The sequence below is a fragment of the Maylandia zebra genome, linkage group LG18 (genome assembly GCF_041146795.1).
Source record: "Maylandia zebra isolate NMK-2024a linkage group LG18, Mzebra_GT3a, whole genome shotgun sequence".
Classification (NCBI taxonomy): domain Eukaryota; kingdom Metazoa; phylum Chordata; class Actinopteri; order Cichliformes; family Cichlidae; genus Maylandia; species Maylandia zebra.
Genome location: NC_135184.1, coordinates 4,387,055 through 4,406,246, shown reverse-complemented (window position 1 = coordinate 4,406,246; position 19,192 = coordinate 4,387,055). Strand labels below are relative to the sequence as shown.

The following is a 19,192-nucleotide window of genomic DNA, read 5'->3' as shown; positions in this document are numbered from 1 at the left end:
CATGCCCTTTTGTCTATGGTTAGATTAGTTTAGAATTATCTTTTTAGACTTTCTCAGCAAAGACATACTGTTTTGGGACATATTGTTTTAGATTGTTTTATCTCTCACAGCCTTCTCCCAGCTCTCTGCTGACGAGACTAGCGCCACATATGGAGTTGTTTATTTTATTTGTTTTGTATTTTCTTATCCTGTTCTCACTGTCTTTCCTATAAAAAGTGCCCAGCCTCTGTACACGGTGTGAGTTGTTCTGAACAGCTTACCCGTGTGCACGTTAAAGCATAAAAAGTGATCTTGTCTCATTGTGTCTTTATTTCTCCTGGGTCTTTTACAGAGTTTTCCCCCAACATAGATAAATATAGAAGTATAACAAGAATGACTACTCGGCAGTGGTGTCTACAGCTGTCCATTTCCAACTCTACAACAGAGTTTAATCAAAATATCATCCGAAATATCATCATATCATTTACCCAGACCTGGAAACTGTTAAAATAAGATTTCATGCACTCACTTCTAACACGTTAGTAAATTTCTATGCACCAATCACAGTTTGTCCACCAATTACTGTTGGAAAGATGTTTATGTAAATGATAAGACAAACATCAGACAGAAGGGGAAATTTAAAAGTAGGATTAAAATATGGGGATAAAAAGCAGCGAAGCTCTCAGAAAACCTCGACTAACAATCAGCTGAGTTTATTTAAACACTGGCCTTGAAGAACTCTGATGTGTTTCCAAAATATCTTTATTGAATGAATTAAAGTCATATTAATTTTTAGGTAAGACCATTACGGTTTTACATACCCCTGCTGTGTAAGTTCATTTCAGGTTTCCAGATGTTATCCAGCTGTCTGAGCTGCTCTTCTTCAGTCCAGATGAGGCCTTCATCCTCCTGTTTGAGTACAATCTTTTCTACGTCATCGCTGATGCAGAGTTCCTCCTCTTCCTCTTTGATCTGTGGAGGATCTGGGCCCTCCTGGTCCAGACTGGAGTTCCTCTCCTGGTTGGAGACCTGCTGGTCATACAGGCCCTCCTCTTCCTCACACTTCATGTTAGGGGGAGATCTTGAGGAACAAAGGGTCACTGAGGAAAAAGGTTAATAATGTGATGACAGGAAAACACATCTGAGCAAATATAGTCCACTCTGAGCATGTCCTCATATGTGAGTGAAATTTAAACTGTACAAATGTGAAAAATGAAAGTGTAAGTTACTCTCGAGCTCTGATACTCTTATTAGGAAAGTTCAGAGTACAAATCATTCAGGTAGCTGCTGCCAGCTTCACGCTGCAAGTAAATGTTTGTCATTGTTGTAGATTAAACTGAAAATCTCACAGTGCCATAGCAGATAAGTACCAGTCAGGTTTCACAGCCAGTCATTGCACAGAATCAACCCAACTAAAGTCATCAGTGATCTGAAGATTATTAGGGACTCAGAGTTTCAGTCTTAGTTCTATTTGATCTCATTGCTGCCTTTGATACTGTTGATCATGACATTTTAAATCAAAGGTTTCATCATTTAGTTGGTTTAACTGGACAGTTCTCAATTGGCTCTCGACCTTTGACCCAGTTAAACCTCTCAGGTCATCAGGTTCAGATCTGTTAACTGTTCCCAAAATCAGATGTAAGTGTGCTAAGAGTGTGTTCAGTTACTGTGCTCCTGTTCTTTGGAGCATGCAGCCATAGTTTGCCTGCTGTGGCTGCATTCAAAACTAACAACTATGTTTCCATGCTTTGTGAATAACACTGACATCTGTGAGATTTGAGCTGATTTAGTTCGAGTTAAGACTGTTTATTAGAACATTACAAAGTTATTTTAAAAACTTCATCATTTTCTTGAACCCAAATATAATTCAGTTGAAAAATATACATTTTAACATGAGGTGAGGATGGTGGGGGAGGCACGATGGTCTTGTAGGGTTAGACCCTGATTAAGGGGTATTTTTGAAAGTAAAGCCCATCTCTCAAAGTCCCTGCCGGCCTGCCTCCACCTCGGGAAGCCTGTGGGTGCAGACGGAGGTGAGGAGCACCACAGGCGGCAGAGGACTGTCTGTAGCCCCGGAGTGAGGGTCAGAGAGCCGAAGCAGACAGCGAACTGTGGCACAGTGCAGAAAACAGAAGCTTTCCCTCCCTGCCTCCTTTATCTTAATCTTCTAAATAAATCTTCTATAAAGGCACTTTCTCTCGGTCTCAAGGTTTGTTTAATGCTAAAAGTTTACCGTAAAAAAGAGACGCACTTGTGTGATTAGCCGCTCCCTGATTTCAGTATGTTAGCCTACAAGCTGAGCTCTGATCAGGTCCTACATGAGTTGTATTCTTGTGTTAGTCCACTGAGACCATCGCAGTTTTACCTGTTATGCGTAACTTTATCTCGGGTTTCCGGCTGATATCCAGCAGTCTCTGCTGAAGGTTGATCTCATACTGGACGATCAGACGTTCTGTTAACCTCAGAGCAGATTTCTTCTGCAGCAGTCAGCCGGTCTCTCCACTATTGCTTCTAAACGAACAATAAAAAAAATGTAATTATAGAAAAACACTTCTGAGAAGATAAAGTTTTAGTTAAAGTCTGTAATGAGGGCATGTTGCTCACATTTGCAGGTGAAATTAAAAGTGTGTAAAAATGAAGTTATTTGTGCACTCTGATGCAAATGAGAACTTGAGTTCTGACATTTTTCAGCAACATTAAGAGTAAAAAAAACCTTTCAAACAAAAAAGAACTCACTTATTACTGACTGACTGATGATCTATTTTGGAGTTGATCTCGAAACTGATCTACATCTTGATATTTTTCAAAATAATCTTCACTATTGGGGGTGGCTGTAGCTCAGGCGGTAGAGCAGATCATCTACTGATCGGTTCGATTCCCGGCTTCACCTAGTCTGCATTTCAAATATCCTTGGGCAAGATACTAACTCCAAGTTGCCTCAAGTTGCTCTTTGATCTGTGGAATGTGTGTCTGAATGTTGGTAGAAAGCACTAAGAAAAATGTGCTTGTGCGAATGGGAGTGAGTGGGTGAATGCACAAGTTTTGTAAAGCGCTTTGAGTGCTCAAGATTGAGTAGAAAAGCGCTATATAAGAACCAGTCCATTTAAAACTCCCTGTCATGTTTTCACGAATACACATTAAATAGATCTGACTGATACAAACTGTAGGTTTAATATTAATGTTAACACTTCAGAAAAGCCATTACAGTTTTACCGCTGGTCTGTAAATCTTTCTCAGGTTTCCAGATGTTATGCAGCTGTCTGAGCCGCTCTTCCCCGCTCCAGACGACGATGCCTTCATCCTCGTGTTTCACTACAAGCTGTTCTCCCTCTTGACTGATGCAGAGTTCCTCCTGTTCCTCTTTGATCTGTGGGGGATCTGTGTCCTCCTGGTCCAGATTGAAGTTCCTCTCCTGCTTCCAGACCTGCTGGCCAGCCAGATCTTCCTCCTCCTTACACTTCATGTTGATGTGGGACTTGAGGAACAAAGTAAAAAGAAAAAGATTAGACAGGTAAAGGTGCAGCCTCAGTCAGCAGGGCTGTACACTGTGAGCATGTTGCTCACATATGTGAGAGAGGTTTGTACAAATGTTTCAGAAGCACCATGTGACTCCCTCTCTTTGTTGGAAAGTCTTATTAATTCACTTTATAACTATTACTTTGAAGATAAATTTCTACCATCACAAAAATATTATGACCTCTTTAAAAACAAACAACGGCAACTACATGACTTAAATTCCATGTTTAGATGAAGGTAATGGTCAATGCCTTTTGACAGGGGAAAAACCTCCACACAGAAGAATCTTACTTGGCTGAATCATAAATTATTCACCATGATTAAAACTGCAGATGAGCAATAATCTGCATTTTATTTTAGCCAAAGAGGAATGTTTCTGTTTGTCTGTGATCTGACTTTTTCTGCTGGGTCCAAATTTCATTTTATCCTGTGTAAGTTTGTTTCTCTTCCTGTTAACTAGCAAAGTCAAAATCACCTTGATTCATTTAACTTGAATTCAATTATAAATGTAATCATTTTATTGAACAATTAATTTCATTTCAATGAAAAACAATTACTTAAAAGAAAGAGATTAAGTTGGAGAGAGACATGTGGCCATCTTTTAGTGAGTTAGACCCTGATTAAGGGCTATTTTTAAAAGTAAAGCCCATCTCTCAAAGTCCCTGCCGGCCTGCCTCCACCTCGGGAAGTCTGTGGGTGCAGACGGAGGTGAGGAGCACCACAGGCGGCAGAGAACTGTCTGTAGCCCCGGAGTGAGGCGTCGTGAACCGAAGCAGACAGCGAACTGTGGCACAGTGCAGAAAACCGAAGCTTTCCCTCCCTGTTTGGTTTTGATGTGTCTCATGAAAGTCTATTGTTAAAAGTTGACCTTTAAAAAAAACGGACGCACTTGTTTGATTAGCTGCTCTCTGATTTTAGCCTGTTAGCTTACAGACTGAGCTCAGATCGTTCCTGTGTTAGTTCATTGAGAACATCACAGTTTTACATACCTGCTGCGTGACTTCATCTCGGGTCTCCGGCTGATATACAGCAGTCTGAGCCAGTGGCGGATCTCATCATCCTGGACGACTGTTTTTAATGTTTTTAACCACGGAGATTTCTTCTGCATCATCAGTCTCTCATTGTTAAACTCTCCCAGAAACTGAAGACAGTTGTGCCATTTCCGCGCTTCTTGTTCTTCTATTGAGTAGACGGCAGACTACACATGTCCAAGGGTAATACTGTCCTCCTCAGGCCATTGGCATCAAGTCAAAGCCTTAAAGTCTGGTACTTTGCGCATGGTCATTTTTTACGAACAGCAGAATCACAAGACAAAGCGTGCCAATGTTTATACTTTTCACTGTGACTGCCAAATAGATGAAAAAGTAGATGTTAAAAAACAACTTATAGTTTTGTCATTGGGCTGGTAGAAAGCTATGAGTTTCTGTCCCTTTGTCTGACCTTAGAGACTTATTTTAAAAGGAAACATTACAATCCTTTAAAGCAAGTATTTTCACCTCTGTTCCCCCCTCTGTACTTAGCTTTTTTGTTGTCATGTCAGTAATTGTCCAGTTGATGGCTCCCTTGGATCACAAGCCTGTCTCATGAGTCCAAGTGAATATATTCTTAATAAACAGCTTTGAAGAATTTGTGACCAACTTTGTTTAATTCGGAACATCATCATCATGAGTCAAACTCACTCTTGGATCTACAAAATATTTAACAAAAACAAACATCACTGAATCATAAGGTATTTGCTCCAACTCTTAGTCCAGAAACACATGAGTGAACTAGATCAGCTGCTCCTCCAGTTCAGCTGTGGATTTATATCATTATTTATATTTGTAAAGTGGATATGCAGTTTTTCAGTACTAATATAAGCATTTTATATCATTGCTTTATTGACAGATGTTTGGTGTTCAAGGTCAGGCATCAGTTTGAAAAAAAAAACAAACAAACACACTGAGTTGAACTTGAACTTCCTACTGACAAAAACTAAAATTGGTGCAAAAATAACCAGAAACATATAAGAAGCATCCTGGAGGTGCTGCAGACAAGATAGGACCAATAACATGTCAACAGGAAATCCTTTTTACTAATTTGTTTATTTCTTTTTAGATTTTTACTCTCCATTTTAAGCCATGATGTTTGCTGATACTGTGTTCCTACTGTTTGTTCTCATTAATAGTTCTGTTTTTAACATTCTGTGCTGAAGCTGGAGGAAATGTTTCTACAGTGTCAGATGATACAGCTCCAAACTAAATAAGTGACTAACTAACGATGCTTTAATACACTTTACTATAAATTATGATATAGTGCACTTTCTTAAAATTTCTTATTGCTCTGTAATTAATTGTTTTCTTTATAAATGTACAAATGAGAATAAAATCTGTGTGATAAAGGAAGGTCTGTAGACTTCTCTGTTAAGATCAGTGAAGAGAAACAACAACATACAAATACCTAAGAAAAATATTCAGTAAACATTTAGAAGATAGAGAAGTTTATGTTGTCATGTGGAGAAATTTTTCAAATAAAAATATCCATAAGCATTGATAGTCTCCATGGCTGAACAGACACAGGAAAGAGCTCCACCTATAAAACGTAAAAACATCAAGACAACATGTTGAAGATGTCGAGGTACTGCCCATAATGTTTGACTGACATCTGATTTATGTGCAGCACATAAATACCACAATAATGATGGAGAGAAACTAAAAGGGAACTAAAATACAGATTTAAACTTACAACAATATGAAAGACTTCAGTCTATTTCACTTTAATCAACTCAGCAGTGGCTCCATAATCATCGTAAACCAACAGTCCAGCATAGAGCGGCTGAGTGAATGTGGTCTGGACTCTGTGGAGGAGAGTCATGGTTTCAGAGACGCTGTAGAAGGACAAAATACCTGCTCTGTGATCCAGGTACACTCCTACTCTGGAGGAACGAGGACCTGAGACACGAGTTTGGATGTTGTTGTACCAAAATATATATCTGTTGTTGTCACAATATAATGACCAAGATTTGTCATTATATCCAAAAACACATTCATAACCCCATCCTTCTCTGCTGATATTCTTGTATGCGACTGCTACATAAACTTCTGCCCCTCTCCACTCCACCTCCCAGTAACAACGTCCAGTCAGACTCTCTCGACTCAGGACCTGACACATGTCAGTGAATCTGTCTGGATGATCAGAATAAGACTGTTGTTGTTCCATAAATGTTGCTTTTCTGTTCCCCTCTGATAATAACAGCTGTTTGTGTGCTGTGTTTGGATCCAGTGTGATTTCACATGAATATTTTAAGAATCCAGCTCTGGTCTTTGGCTCTGGTTGTGACAGTGAAACATCCACTTCAGTGACTGTCAGTGAGATGTTTGTCCATTCCTCTCTCAGAATGTCCTGTAGTTTATCTCTGACCTCTGACACAGCTGCTGTCACATCCTCAAAGTAGCTCAGAGGACGGATATTGATGCTGGATGAGTCTGTAGACTCACTGAGTGCTGACAGTGAGGGGTAGTTGTGTAGAAACTGGATGTGATCCTCTGTGTGTGAGAGCTGCTTCAGCTCAGCATCTTTCCTCTTCAGCTCAGTGATCTCCTGCTCCAGCTTCTCCTGAAGCTCTTTGACTCGACTCACTTCAGTTTCCTGCTGGGATCTGATCTGCTGCTTCACATCAGAGCTTCTTTTCTGGATGAGATGGATCAGCTCAGTGAAGATCTTCTCACTGTGCTCCACTGTTTGATCAGCAGACTGATTGATGGCCTCCACCTCCTGTTGAAGCAGCTTCACATCTTTCTCTCTGTCCTGGATTCTCTGCTGGATGTTTTGTCGACTCACCTCCAGCTCTCTCTGCCTCTCAGTCCTTTCTGCTGCAGCTGAGACTGTGTCGTGGCCTTTATGTTCATCCACAGGGCAGAGATAACAGATACTCTGCTGATCAGTACGGCAGAACATCTTCATCACCTCATCATGACGAGAGCAGATGTTCTCCTGGAGCTTCTTGGAGGGCTCCACCAGCTTGTGTTTCTTGAATGTAGGTGAATCATAATGAGGCTGAAGGTGTTTCTCACAGTAAGATGCCAGACAGACTAAACAGGACTTGAAGGCTTTCATTTTTCTTCCAGTGCAGACATCACAGGCCACATCTTCAGGTCCAGCATAGCAGTGATCAGCAGGAGCAGCTTGGAGTCCAGTCTTCTTCAGCTGCTCCACTAAAACTGCTAACATGGTGTTTTTCACCAGGACAGGCCTCGCTGTGAAAGTCTGTCTGCACTGAGGGCAGCTGTAGATTTTCTTCTTTTCCTCTTCATCCCAGAAGCTTTCAATACACTTCATGCAGTAGCTGTGTCCACAGGGAATAGTCACCGGATTCTTCAGTAGATCCAAACAGATCGAACAAGAGAAGGTTTCTCGGTCCAGCTGAACACTTTTCTGCGCCATTTCTCCTCTCAGTGTCAGTGACTGTGTGAGTTTCACTTCCTTAATATAGAAACTGGTCTGATCTGAACAACAAGTGTTGCTGCTGTGAATGGGGCCTGCCAGCTCTAACACATGTTGGTTACACCCATCTTCATAATGTAGATCTAAAGGGGAGGGAACACAGAACGATATGGACAGACAGGAGGTGCTTAGCTAGAGAGCAGGAAGAAGAGGAAGGGTTTTCATGCTGTGATTCATTCCAGAAAGCAGGAAGAGGCTCTGTGTTTAATTGTTTTCTGTTCAAACCTTTAACTAAATAATATAAATGTCAATAACTGGATGCCTCTCTATTCTTTTTGTTAATCTGCTAAATGAATAGTTTGTTTCTTTTAACAATTCAAATAGCAGAAATGAACAGCTGACAGCTTGTCAGACTCAGACTGTAAACCATAGAGACAGTTTATATATACATTTAGTCAGGGCAGTGCAGAGATGTTTAAAGGGGCGGGTGCTCACAGTTAAAAAGGGCACATAGAAGCAGGCTGAAGAACAACAACCCACATTCATCAAGAATCTAATATGGAATCACATCACACTACATCACTGTCATCAGGTGGGCACAATGCAAAGCAAACGTAGCCCATTTTTTACCTGATGGGGTACAATGTTGCTGTTTGGGGGGTTGCTTCTGCTCTTGCTGCTGATAGTGCTGGAGGGCAGGGCTGTGTTGATCTGAGACTGTAGAGATTAAACAGTCCACAGGAGAGAGGGTAGCTGATTAAACAAGTGTTATGAGATAATAATAAAACGCAAAGATTGGTCACGGCGCTTGGAACCATAAGGCAACAAAACTGGGAAATAAACTAAGCTCTGCCTGTGAATCACTCTTTGCCTCTCTTCTTCCTTCCATCTCCTCATCTCATCTATCACATTCCACTTGCTGTCCATCTGAGAACGAGGCACAGTTTGCTATTGAATTCATCTATTATTTAATTATACATTTTAACAACTCTTGCACCTAATCCATAATAAAGCAATGATAGAAAAATGTTATAGAACAAAACCTTTGTGTTTATTATGTCTGTGAAGGTTCTCAGTCATCCAGGTCATCGTAGTCAAATCAGCTTGCAAAGAAAAGCGTCTGGACTTGTTTAAGTTGCTTGAAGACTGTTGAAATCTCCCAATTCTTTGAATCTTTGGGCTGAAGGAAGGACAATACTCGGTGTATAAATGCTCAATCAACAATCATTTATTTCCATACAATTCAACAGTCAGAGCATTACAACGTCCGGACGGGAGAGATGCCTGCAGAGGTTCGACAGCATGTCTCAAAATGGTAGCAACTTTCACAGACTTTTATAGCTAGTCACAGCCCCCCTCTTTGTCATAAAAGCTGCATCTTCACATGTTTTTCTAATTCTTAGCGAGCCTGGCTCCTGACCTTGCCTCCCTGTCTTTCTGTGTGAAGCAGGAAGGGGGGTAAGGAATGTGGTTTTATCTCTTCTGCCCAGACACCTAGTTGGTCTGTGCACAGATTTTTGCCAATTTGTTTTTAAGATTTTGGTTCATTCTTTCCACTTTTCCCTGAGATTGTGGATGGTAAACTGTACCATATCTATGTTGCAACCCCAACATACATTCCACCTCAGCGAGATCTCGATTTTTAAAGTGAGTGCCATTATCTGATCTTACCTTCTCTGGGAATCCATGCCAGGGGACATAATAATTCACCAGACATTTGATCACTGTTTTACTATCCTCTCTGCGCGTTGGCCACGCCTCTGGCCAGCCAGTCAGACCATCCACACACACCAACAGATATCTAAACCCTCGAACAGTGGTTATCATGTCAGTGTAATCAATCACAATTTCCTGGTCTGGTCTTTCTGGCAAAGGAAACTTACCCATTTCTGGTTTCACGGTGGGCTTCGGATTGTATTGTCCACAAATCAGGCAGGTTCTCACATGTTCCCTTACCAGGTTTTTCATGTAGGGATGCCACCAATGACACAAATCCCTTTCCATCTGGGCCACTCCCACATGACCTAGCCCATGAGCTTCTTTGATTTTCTCCTGGGCCACTTCTGCTGCGAGCACTGGCCGCCCATCGGGCCCTCTCCACAATCCTTCTGATTGTACGGCTCCTCTTTCCTGCCACACCGCCTTTTCCTCGGGTGAGGCTCCTCCTTGCGCCTTTTCGATGTCCTCTCGCTGTTGGGCTGGCAGGTCTCCCCATTCCATACCCATACTTACCATTTGTTTTCCTTCCTTATAGCCTGCCGCCCGTTTTGCTTCCTCGTCGGCTGCTCTGTTTCCTTTCGCCACCCAAGTGTCAGACTCGTCATGCCCTTTACACTTTATGATAGCGACCTCCAGAGGTTCTTTCAGAGCGTCCTCCAGCTGTCTCATTTCCTCCTCATGTTTGATCGGTTTATTTGTGGCTGTTCTGAATCCAGCCCTCCTCCATTGCCCCAGCTCCACATGTGCTGCTCCAAAAACATATGCTGAGTCAGTATAAATGTTAACTCTTTTTCCTTTCCCTAATCTCAGAGCTTCTATCACTGCAATAAGCTCTGCTCTCTGTGCTGACTGAGGCCCTTCTAATGTTCCTGATTTCTCCACCAGCAGCTGGTCTCCAACTCCTTTCACCACTGCATAGCCTGTTTTCAATCCTTCACTCGGATCTCTAAAACAACATCCATCTGTAAAATAATCATCTGCCTCACTCACCGGTTCTGCTCTCAAATCAGACCTTACTTTCTCTTCAACCTCTACTATTTGTGTACAGTCATGAGGTGTCCCCCCCCCCCCCCCATTTGATCTGCCATGTTAATCCCTTCATGTGTGAAGGTCAAGTTTGGAGACTCCAGAATCTTAGTCAGTCTCTGTTGTCTCAGTGGGGTCATTGTAAATACCTGTGAGTTCACATAGGCCACCACACTGTGTGTTGTGAGCACTTTCAGTGGGTGCCCTCTCACAATGTGAGCCACTTTCTGAATTATTTTTGCTACCCCTGCTGCATGTTGTGTGCACATGGGGTGTCTTTTTTCTGTGTTATCCAGGCCAATGCTGATATACATCAGCACTTGTCTCTTTCCCCCTTTTTTCTGAAACAACACACCATTTACTACTCCATTTGTTTCAGAAACATCAACTGAGAAATCAGAGTTATAATCGGGGATTGCCAAATCTGCTGCACGAGACAGGGCCTGCTTTAATTCAATGAACCGCATTTCAGCTTCAGTGGTCCAGTTGAGATTAGCTGTGAGATCTCTCATGCCGTGTTCTTTCACCAAATCCCTCAAAGGTTTGGTTTTGCCCACATAGTCAGGAATGTAGTGTCTACTGTAACCTGTGAGCCCAAGAAATGACAACATTTCTTTAACTGTACGTGGCTGGGGGTGTGACATAATTGTTTCCCTCTGGGACGCCAACATGCCCACCGTCTGCATCGCCACCACACGACCTAGAAATGTAACTTCAGTTCTGACAAGTTGGAGTTTTTCTCTACTTACTTTAAAGCCTGTTTTAGCCAGCTGACGAAGCACAGTCATTGTCGCTTGAAAACAAGCATCAGCTGTTTTAGCGGCAATCAGCAAATCGTCCACATATTGGATCAGTGTGCATCCTTCAGGTAATACACATGGAGAAAGAGCATTTTTAAGTACCTGATTGAAAATGCCAGGTGAAAGGGCAAAACCCTGCGGCAGCCGTGTGTAACGCAGCTGCTGGCCCCTGTAAGTAAATGAAAAAATATCTCTTAAGGATGGATGCAGAGGGAGACAAAAGAAAGCATTTGCCAAATCTATGCATGTGAACCACCGCTGATCTGGAGATAAATTAGTCAGAGCTGTGTACGGGTTTGGTACAGGTACTGTTTGTGTCTTAAGGACAGCGTTTATTGCCCTAAGGTCATGTGCCATGCGATACTTGCCCGTGCCTGACTTTTCAACTGGGAGGATCGGAGTATTCCATGCAGAGGAAGACGACTCCAGCACACCCACCTGCAGGAGCCCTGAAATAGTTTCTGCAATCCCATTATCTGCCTCTGGGCTGTGTCTGTATTGTGAACGCCAAATAGGGGTGTCATCCTTTAACTCAAATGTGACGGGTGAACAAAATGTTAAACCCACATCAGTTGGACCTTTAGACCACAGAGTGTCTGGGAGTTCTGTTAAGCCTTTAACAGCTTCCTCATGATCAGATTTCTCCCTGCCATGTGTTCGCTTTAAAAGTTTGTGTTCTAACACACTCTGATCAGTAGCAGTCACAGAAATTCGATATGTTTTACAACTGGGTGAGTATGAGACATCAGTGAGTTGTGTTTGTTGCCAATCTGTGGCCCTTGTGGCTGTTCTCACCATGGGGCCTAAATCTTTTGCTTGATGACCCTCGTGCACTGCCAAAGACACATGGGGAACCGCTTCATCCCCCATTCTATACCAACTCATTTTATCTTCAGGGAGTGGAACAAACGCTGCCACTCCAGCTGTACCAACATAAATGTCCTGAGAGTTAAGCTCCCAAGTTGTCTCATCTAAACACTCATTAAACAATTCCTCAAACCACTCAGTGCGCTCGCGATCGTAAAACAAGGTCACGTGGTAGGGGTCACGCAAGGGTGAGTAAACCGACATGGACATTATCCAGGGACGCCAGAGTTGGTACTGTGCCAGAATTCCATCTGATGTGGTCAGTCGCGCCCAGTAAATCTGCGCTGTGCGTTCACAATCCTCAGATAACAGCCACTGTCCTCTCATTCCTGATTGCAAACAGGACAGCTGTGTGCCATCTTTCAAAGTCACTGTTAATCCATCAGCTCCACACATGATAGTAGCTCCAAGCTTAATGAGCAGGTCCCTGCCCAACAGATTAACTGGAACTTGTGATGAAATCATGTATGAATGTGTTAAGGACTGGCGTCCTAACTCCGTCTTTAGAGGGACGGTCACTGGCAAGGTCATAGGTACCCCAGAGAAGCCGATAACACTGATTTTTGTGTCTGTGAGTGGGATGTCGTCAGGAGCCGTACGAATGGTGGAATACGTCGCTCCTGTGTCCACTAAAAAGGGCAGGTTACGTCCTTGAACCCTCAGTGGCACCAGGGGGTCTGCCCCTCCCCCTATGCCCAGGCCTCTCTGTGGGGTGTGTCAGTATTGTCCCTGCTGCCAGTATTCCACTGAATACTGGCCTGGAGGAGCCATCTGTGAGTTGGGGGCCGACCATTGTCCACGCCCCCTTCTGGCCGAACGTGGCATGTTAGTATTGAACTGCTGAGGTGGTTCTGGGCACTCTCGAACCCAATGTCCAGTCTGACCACAGTTGAAACACACAGTACCTGGCACGTACGGACCTCTAAGCGCACCCCTTTGTCTACCCATGCCGCCGCCTCCTCCCCGTTGACCACCACGTGAACCCCAATTTCCTCTACCGACCCCACGGCCACCCCAATTTGTGCCTCGCGCGGGTCCCGGTGTGTCTACTGGCAATGCATTAGGATCAACATCAGTCCCCATTTGCTGGAAACCTTGAGCTACCATTACTTTTGCTATTTTTTCATCCTTTTTCTTGTCATTTGCCTTTCCCCTCATTTCACCCAGCTGTAATTTCAACAATTGCTCTTTCATGTTATCTGTCTCCTCAGTTTTAGCCATAACCTCATCATGAGCTGTCTGCAGGCGATGCACCAGATGTTTCTCCCACACGTGAGACTCCGCCCCCGCCACTCTGACCCTTTCGGGCACACCTTTTAACACAGCGTCTCTAAACCACAATTGTTGCATCCCCTCTCTACCAGGATGCTGGCCAGTGTTAAGGGCCCATGTGGCTTTAGCCTGTTCTATGTACTTCCTTGGCGTTTGATCAGGCTTCCACAACAACTTCAAAATCTTAGCAGCATTTGGAGTGGGATATTTTTCACGTAATGCATGAGATATTTCATTCACAACACGGCAGAACGGGGTGCTATCAACCATCAATGCTGTACCTGCTATTTTTTCTATGTCATCCAGTGCTGTGCCTTTGACACATCTGGCCACCACAGCTCTGAAATCACCTAGGGCCAGTTGAACACCTGTTGTTGCTCTGTCAAACTCTCTCAACCACCCCGCACCTCCGTCCGTAATAGGAGGTAATAACTCAGTCAATGCAGTTACATCTCCCACCCCGTATGGTTTGTATTTCATGTGACCCCCAGCGGTCACCACCAGGGGAAATGTCCCCGGCAGAGACAAAGTGTCCCTATCTTCCTGGCTCCGACGCGTCATGGGGTGTGGTTTGTTTGCAGGTTTGGGCTTGACTACTCTGCCTCTTCCTGATTTTTCTCTAGCTCCGGCCCCGGCCCTCTAGCTCCGGCCCTGCATCTAATTTCTGCTTTTCCCAGACACTTACTGGCGTATTATCATCCAGTGTGCCGGATAACCAGCCCTCGTATGCGTCCCCATCGGGCCCGCACACCTCACCTTTCTCAACCTGTGGTGCAACAACTACTCCACTACCTGCCTCATCATCAGAAATTTGATGACGCTGCTCTAGAGTTATTATAGCTGTTTCAAGCAGCCGCACAGCCCGCTCTTCTTCAGTCTCTACCTGCTGGGGAGACTGTTTCATGGGCGGTGACTGCACTCCGCCACAAGCTCCCTCCTCATTAACAAAAGTGGAGCTTTGCTTTATTCTTTCACTCTTCGGGGCTGGAGTAGGTCGTTTGGGCTCTTTAGATATATCACAATCCACATAACCTCCTGTCACTTCTAAAACTTGGCCATTCTCACCAGAGAGACAGCCCTGCTCCACCCTCAGCACAGGGTAAAGGGGGGCGGGGGCCTGATAGGGAGGGGGAAAACCAGTGAGCGATGACTTCACCGGAGAAGCCGGCAGCATCAGCTTCTCAGGCTCCTCCCTTCTCTCCCTCATCCAGTGCTCCACCCCCTGGCATGTCACAGCCCACCTCGTTACACGGGCTTTCTCCTCCTGAATTTCCTGCAACTTTTTCCCGAGTTTCCGCCTGCTCCAGAAAGAGGCCTCCTCTAACTGCGTACTAATCTCCTGCTCTTCTTCCTGGAGCTTCTGTGCTATTCCCAGAAGCAATTTTGCCAACGAACCTCTTGTTTCTCCTCTCACTCCTTCCTTATCACACAACTTTTTAACTTTCGCTGCCACAGCTGCAGCCTTTGATTTTTTCTCACCCATGCTGCCAGGTCGCATGACCCTCAGCGCCCGCAACAACTCCTTCACCTGCTCATCAACAGTTTTCCACTCACCCTGCATCACTCCTTTTTCTATGTCAGATTTAAGACCCGACATATTCACACCACCACACACTTCTCACCCTCTCTCTCCTTTTTTTTTTTATAATACTTTTTAAATGTTTACACCACAGAGTAATACACCCAATTATGCCCGTCTATCTCTATGTGGCTCCAAATTCCCTCTTTATTCTAATTTCACACTCGTCAGGGGACAGGCACACAACAATTTTAACCACTGAAACGAGGAATTTTAACCTTTTTATTTCTTAACTAATCTAGACTCAACCTTTGTTCGCAAAATGTGTCTTGTTCTAGTCCGGAATAAATGTGAACCCGCGATTACGCTGCGGTCCCAGTGTTATTCCGTAGCTATGCGGGGGCCCTCACCTCCCCAAGTCACCACCTCGGCACCCGGACGCCGCCGGTCCTGGCCGCGCGTCCACGAACAGGAGGGTCGCCACTCCTAGGGCAAAATTATTTCCACAGGTACACTAGGCATCAACCTTTGATCCTAAAATGTGTCTTTGCTCTAATGTCCTCCTAATCAAACACATCAACCGTCACTGTCACTGTGTTCACGCTTCACACTTCACACAAAAAACACACTCAGAGCGCGCCTCACTCACACTCAAAACAACACCTAGAGCGCGCTTTACACACAAGACAGCACCCAGAGCGCGCTTCGCAGCTTCGCACACACTCTCACTCAGAGCGCGCCTTCACACACACACACAACACTTTTCTTCAGCGGGAATTTTACACAGAAACCTCTGAGCTCAACTATTAGATCTTCTTAAAGCACACTGCACCATAGACCAAAATACCCCTTTCTCTGCGCTTATGACCGCCACAACGAGGCAAAGTCGCATCATAAAAGTGATGCTTGCATCCCCGAAGTTATACCTGACATCATAAACCAGGTTTTGCTCTATGTACTTAAAATTTTACTTTGTATTATGACCGCAGCCCTTAAAACTCGACTGACGCCACAAACCACCGTCAAACCTCTATCCAATGTACTAAAACTAGCACCAACCACTACTGCACTTCACGGCCGCACCACCGGAACACGGCCGTATCATAAACCAAACCTACGGACGTGTTTCGCTCTCGCGTTGCCAGCGTTCAACTGCACCGTGAAGCCAGCATCTGCTTTTCCTTAAATCAACTTCTATTTCATAGCCGGCAAAAGCCAGGACGTCACTGACACCATAAACAAAATAAACAAACCTCGACTTCAATGTACTGGACTAATGGCCGCGTCTTCAGAAGAAATTCTAACGTATTATTGCTACAGAAGCCAGTATTAGACAAAATTAAATGTGGAAGGTAAAGTGGCTGCAACTAGCTCAACGTAGTGTCTTATTAGTTTCTCGGTAGAAGCAGTTTACTGCAACTAGCTCAACGTAGTGTCTTATTAGTTTCTCGGTAGAAGCAGTTTATTTAACACACTGGAATTCAGCCTCAACTTATGTTGTTAGTATCTTGCGCCAAAAACCAGACACCGACAAATTTACTGTGAAAATACATGTGACTCAGCGAACAGATTAATTTGGAAAGCCCAATATGCACATTTGGTATAATACAACAGGCTGTGCTTACCTTTTTGTTGTTAGACCGGTCTTCCGTTCGCCTCGCCCCACTTCCTCAGCACACCAAAGATCCGGGTCACACGGCACCAAGTTGTTGAAATCTCCCAATTCTTTGAATCTTTGGGCTGAAGGAAGGACAATACTCGGTGTATAAATGCTCAATCAACAATCATTTATTTCCATACAATTCAACAGTCAGAGCATTACAACGTCCGGACGGGAGAGATGCCTGCAGAGGTTCGACAGCATGTCTCAAAATGGTAGCAACTTTCACAGACTTTTATAGCTAGTCACAGCCCCCCTCTTTGTCATAAAAGCTGCATCTTCACATGTTTTTCTAATTCTTAGCGAGCCTGGCTCCTGACCTTGCCTCCCTGTCTTTCTGTGTGAAGCAGGAAGGGGGGTAAGGAATGTGGTTTTATCTCTTCTGCCCAGACACCTAGTCTCCCTCTTACAGCCTTCTTCACATGATTCAGCAATAAAACATCTCAAGAAAACAGTGTCAGACATTCACAGCTGATCAAGGATACAGAGTAATGCACACTTTGTCTAATGAACTACAAATGATTATGTTTCTTTTATTCAAGAGTATAATAGAGACTAAACTACATACATAGCACACCATTAGAACTAAAGGATAATATATGGCCTACAGCTGTTAAGCTAATTTACTACATTGACTACTGGTCATAAAATGGCATATGTTTAACTACTAGTCTCAACAAGACTTTTCACCTCTCATCACCTCTCATCCGAGAAGCTTCTTCAGTTCTAAGATCAAATGGTGGGGAGTCCCAGATTTAAAACTAGTGGGAGTATCCCCCCACAGAGGGACAAAAGGACCCCCTGATGATCCTCTAATCGCCTGAGCCAAGGTGGCTTGCCTGTTCCATTTGCCCATTAGTTTGAGATGGAAACCGGATGGTAAGCTGACTTGAGCCCCTAGTTCCTTGCAAAACTCTCTCCAAACCCAGAACGTGAACACATGCTGTGTAAGAATCTGGCTGGTGTTCAGAGCTGATGGGAGCTTAGGCAGAGCAATGAAATGCACAGCTTTGGAGAACCGATCGATGATGGTCAGAATAACTGTTACCTGAGGATGGTGGGAGACCAGTGATGAAGTCCAGTGCGATATGAGACCAGGGGCATCTAGGAACGGGCGAAGGAGGCCAGCAGGAGGTGAAACCTAAACTGGAAAAAACTAACACAACACAGAACTGAAACCTAAAATGGAGATGCAGGGAGACGACACAGAATGATGCAGGAAAAAACACAGATGAACCGGCGAGGAGCACACGAGGACACATAGTATAAATACACACAGGGGGAGACATGGAATGGCAAAGACACAGCTGATCCTAATTGACTACACGAGACAGGGGAAATGTGAACACTAGGTTTAGTTTAAACTAAACTTTAGGAACAAAAAAGTAAGAATCAACAGAATTAAACAAAGAACCAACAGCACAGGAAAGTTTAATCTTCATGAAAAACACATGCAGTGACTTCAACGTCCACAATAACACAATGTGTTTGGGCTTATGTGTGTCAGTTTCCAGCTTTAATCTTATGTAACAAGACCTCTTTATAGGTCAATAGAGGAATGAAGTCATTGTTGAACTACAGCTTGTGTGTGTGTCACCTCCACAACCTACAACAATAAAATATGATCTTTGAGTAGTGATATGGGAGTAAAATATACCATACTGATGTGAATAGGAGGTCATCTTTTCCCTCGGCTGTTAGGGTACCTGGGTCGTTGACCCAGTGTTTTGTGTTTGGTTTTTTGAGTCTTGTTTAATCATTATTCTGTTCTCTGTGTATCTTATGTTTCCTAGTTATCAGAATCAGAATACTTTATTAATCCTTCAGGATTAATAAAGTATTCTGATTTACTTTATTAAATCAGAATTCAAGGGCTTACGCTCTTGAATTTATTCAGTATTTGTTGTTTAGGTTGTCTTGGTTAGTATTTGGTCCCGTTCATGTCTTTGTCTCGTGTCTTCTCTCGTCCCTTGCTCTCTGTCCTTTTTGCTCTGCTGCAAACAGAAGCAGAGAAAACTGGAGCTTCTGGTCTTGGCCAGATCTCTTTTGAAAAAGACATTTTAAAGTCAATGAGACTTTTTACCAGATAAATAAATAAAGAACATTGTAGCGACTTCCACAGTCGCTACAGGCCGGGGATGGAGCCTGCCTATTTGCCTGACGCGCTGTCAAAGTTACGCAATAATGCGAGAGATGGAATTGTTTGCTCGTTTAATTAAAGTGCTTTGAGAGTTTACAGAGTAGTATCATCGGCTCCTGATTCAAACTCTTACAACATCACAGGCTCTAATATAACGAAGCGAAACATGTAGTGCAGCGGTCAACAAAAACTACGGCTACCCAGCCCTCCTCTCTGTCAAAATCAAAACCCGTGAATGACAGAGTGACAACGCCCATTTATGTCACCGCTAG

At 43.7% G+C, this 19,192-nt stretch overlaps 2 protein-coding genes across 2 annotated transcripts in view; both read right to left on the bottom strand.

The window, feature by feature from the left end:
* The window catches only part of LOC112431537 (uncharacterized), a 28,454-nt gene extending 23,464 nt beyond the window's left edge, over positions 1-4,990 (bottom strand). The window contains exons 1-4 of the mRNA XM_076876990.1: positions 4,485-4,990; positions 3,193-3,454; positions 2,345-2,490; positions 801-1,079 (exon numbers count right to left, since the gene is read on the bottom strand). Coding sequence (XP_076733105.1) covers positions 801-1,047 — 247 coding nt within the window. The 5' untranslated portion in view covers positions 1,048-1,079; positions 2,345-2,490; positions 3,193-3,454; positions 4,485-4,990. The remainder of the gene's footprint in view (positions 1-800; positions 1,080-2,344; positions 2,491-3,192; positions 3,455-4,484) is intronic.
* A 131-nt stretch (positions 4,991-5,121) lies between these two features.
* On the bottom strand, positions 5,122-18,095 carry LOC112433285 (tripartite motif-containing protein 16-like). The gene is made up of 3 exons (XM_024801539.2): positions 17,829-18,095; positions 8,548-8,634; positions 5,122-8,060 (listed from the first exon to the last, which is right to left on the bottom strand). The coding sequence occupies exons 1-3, from the start codon at positions 18,067-18,069 to the stop codon at positions 6,241-6,243; spliced, it is 2,148 nt and encodes a 715-aa protein (XP_024657307.2). The 5' UTR covers positions 18,070-18,095; the 3' UTR covers positions 5,122-6,240.
* Between the last annotated feature and the right edge of the window lie 1,097 nt (positions 18,096-19,192).

Bases quoted from the DNA above. Each gene is read 5' to 3' on its own strand.
- LOC112433285 (XM_024801539.2), bottom strand. From the start codon at position 18,069: ATGTCTCCCCCTGTGTGTATTTATACTATGTGTCCTCGTGTGCTCCTC. The intron at 8,635-17,828 runs GTAACAGTTATT...TAATCTCTACAG, and splicing joins TGGTCTCCCACCATCCTCAG to TCTCAGATCAACACAGCCCT. The intron at 8,061-8,547 runs GTAAAAAATGGG...CCTCCCCTTTAG, and splicing joins GCAACATTGTACCCCATCAG to ATCTACATTATGAAGATGGG.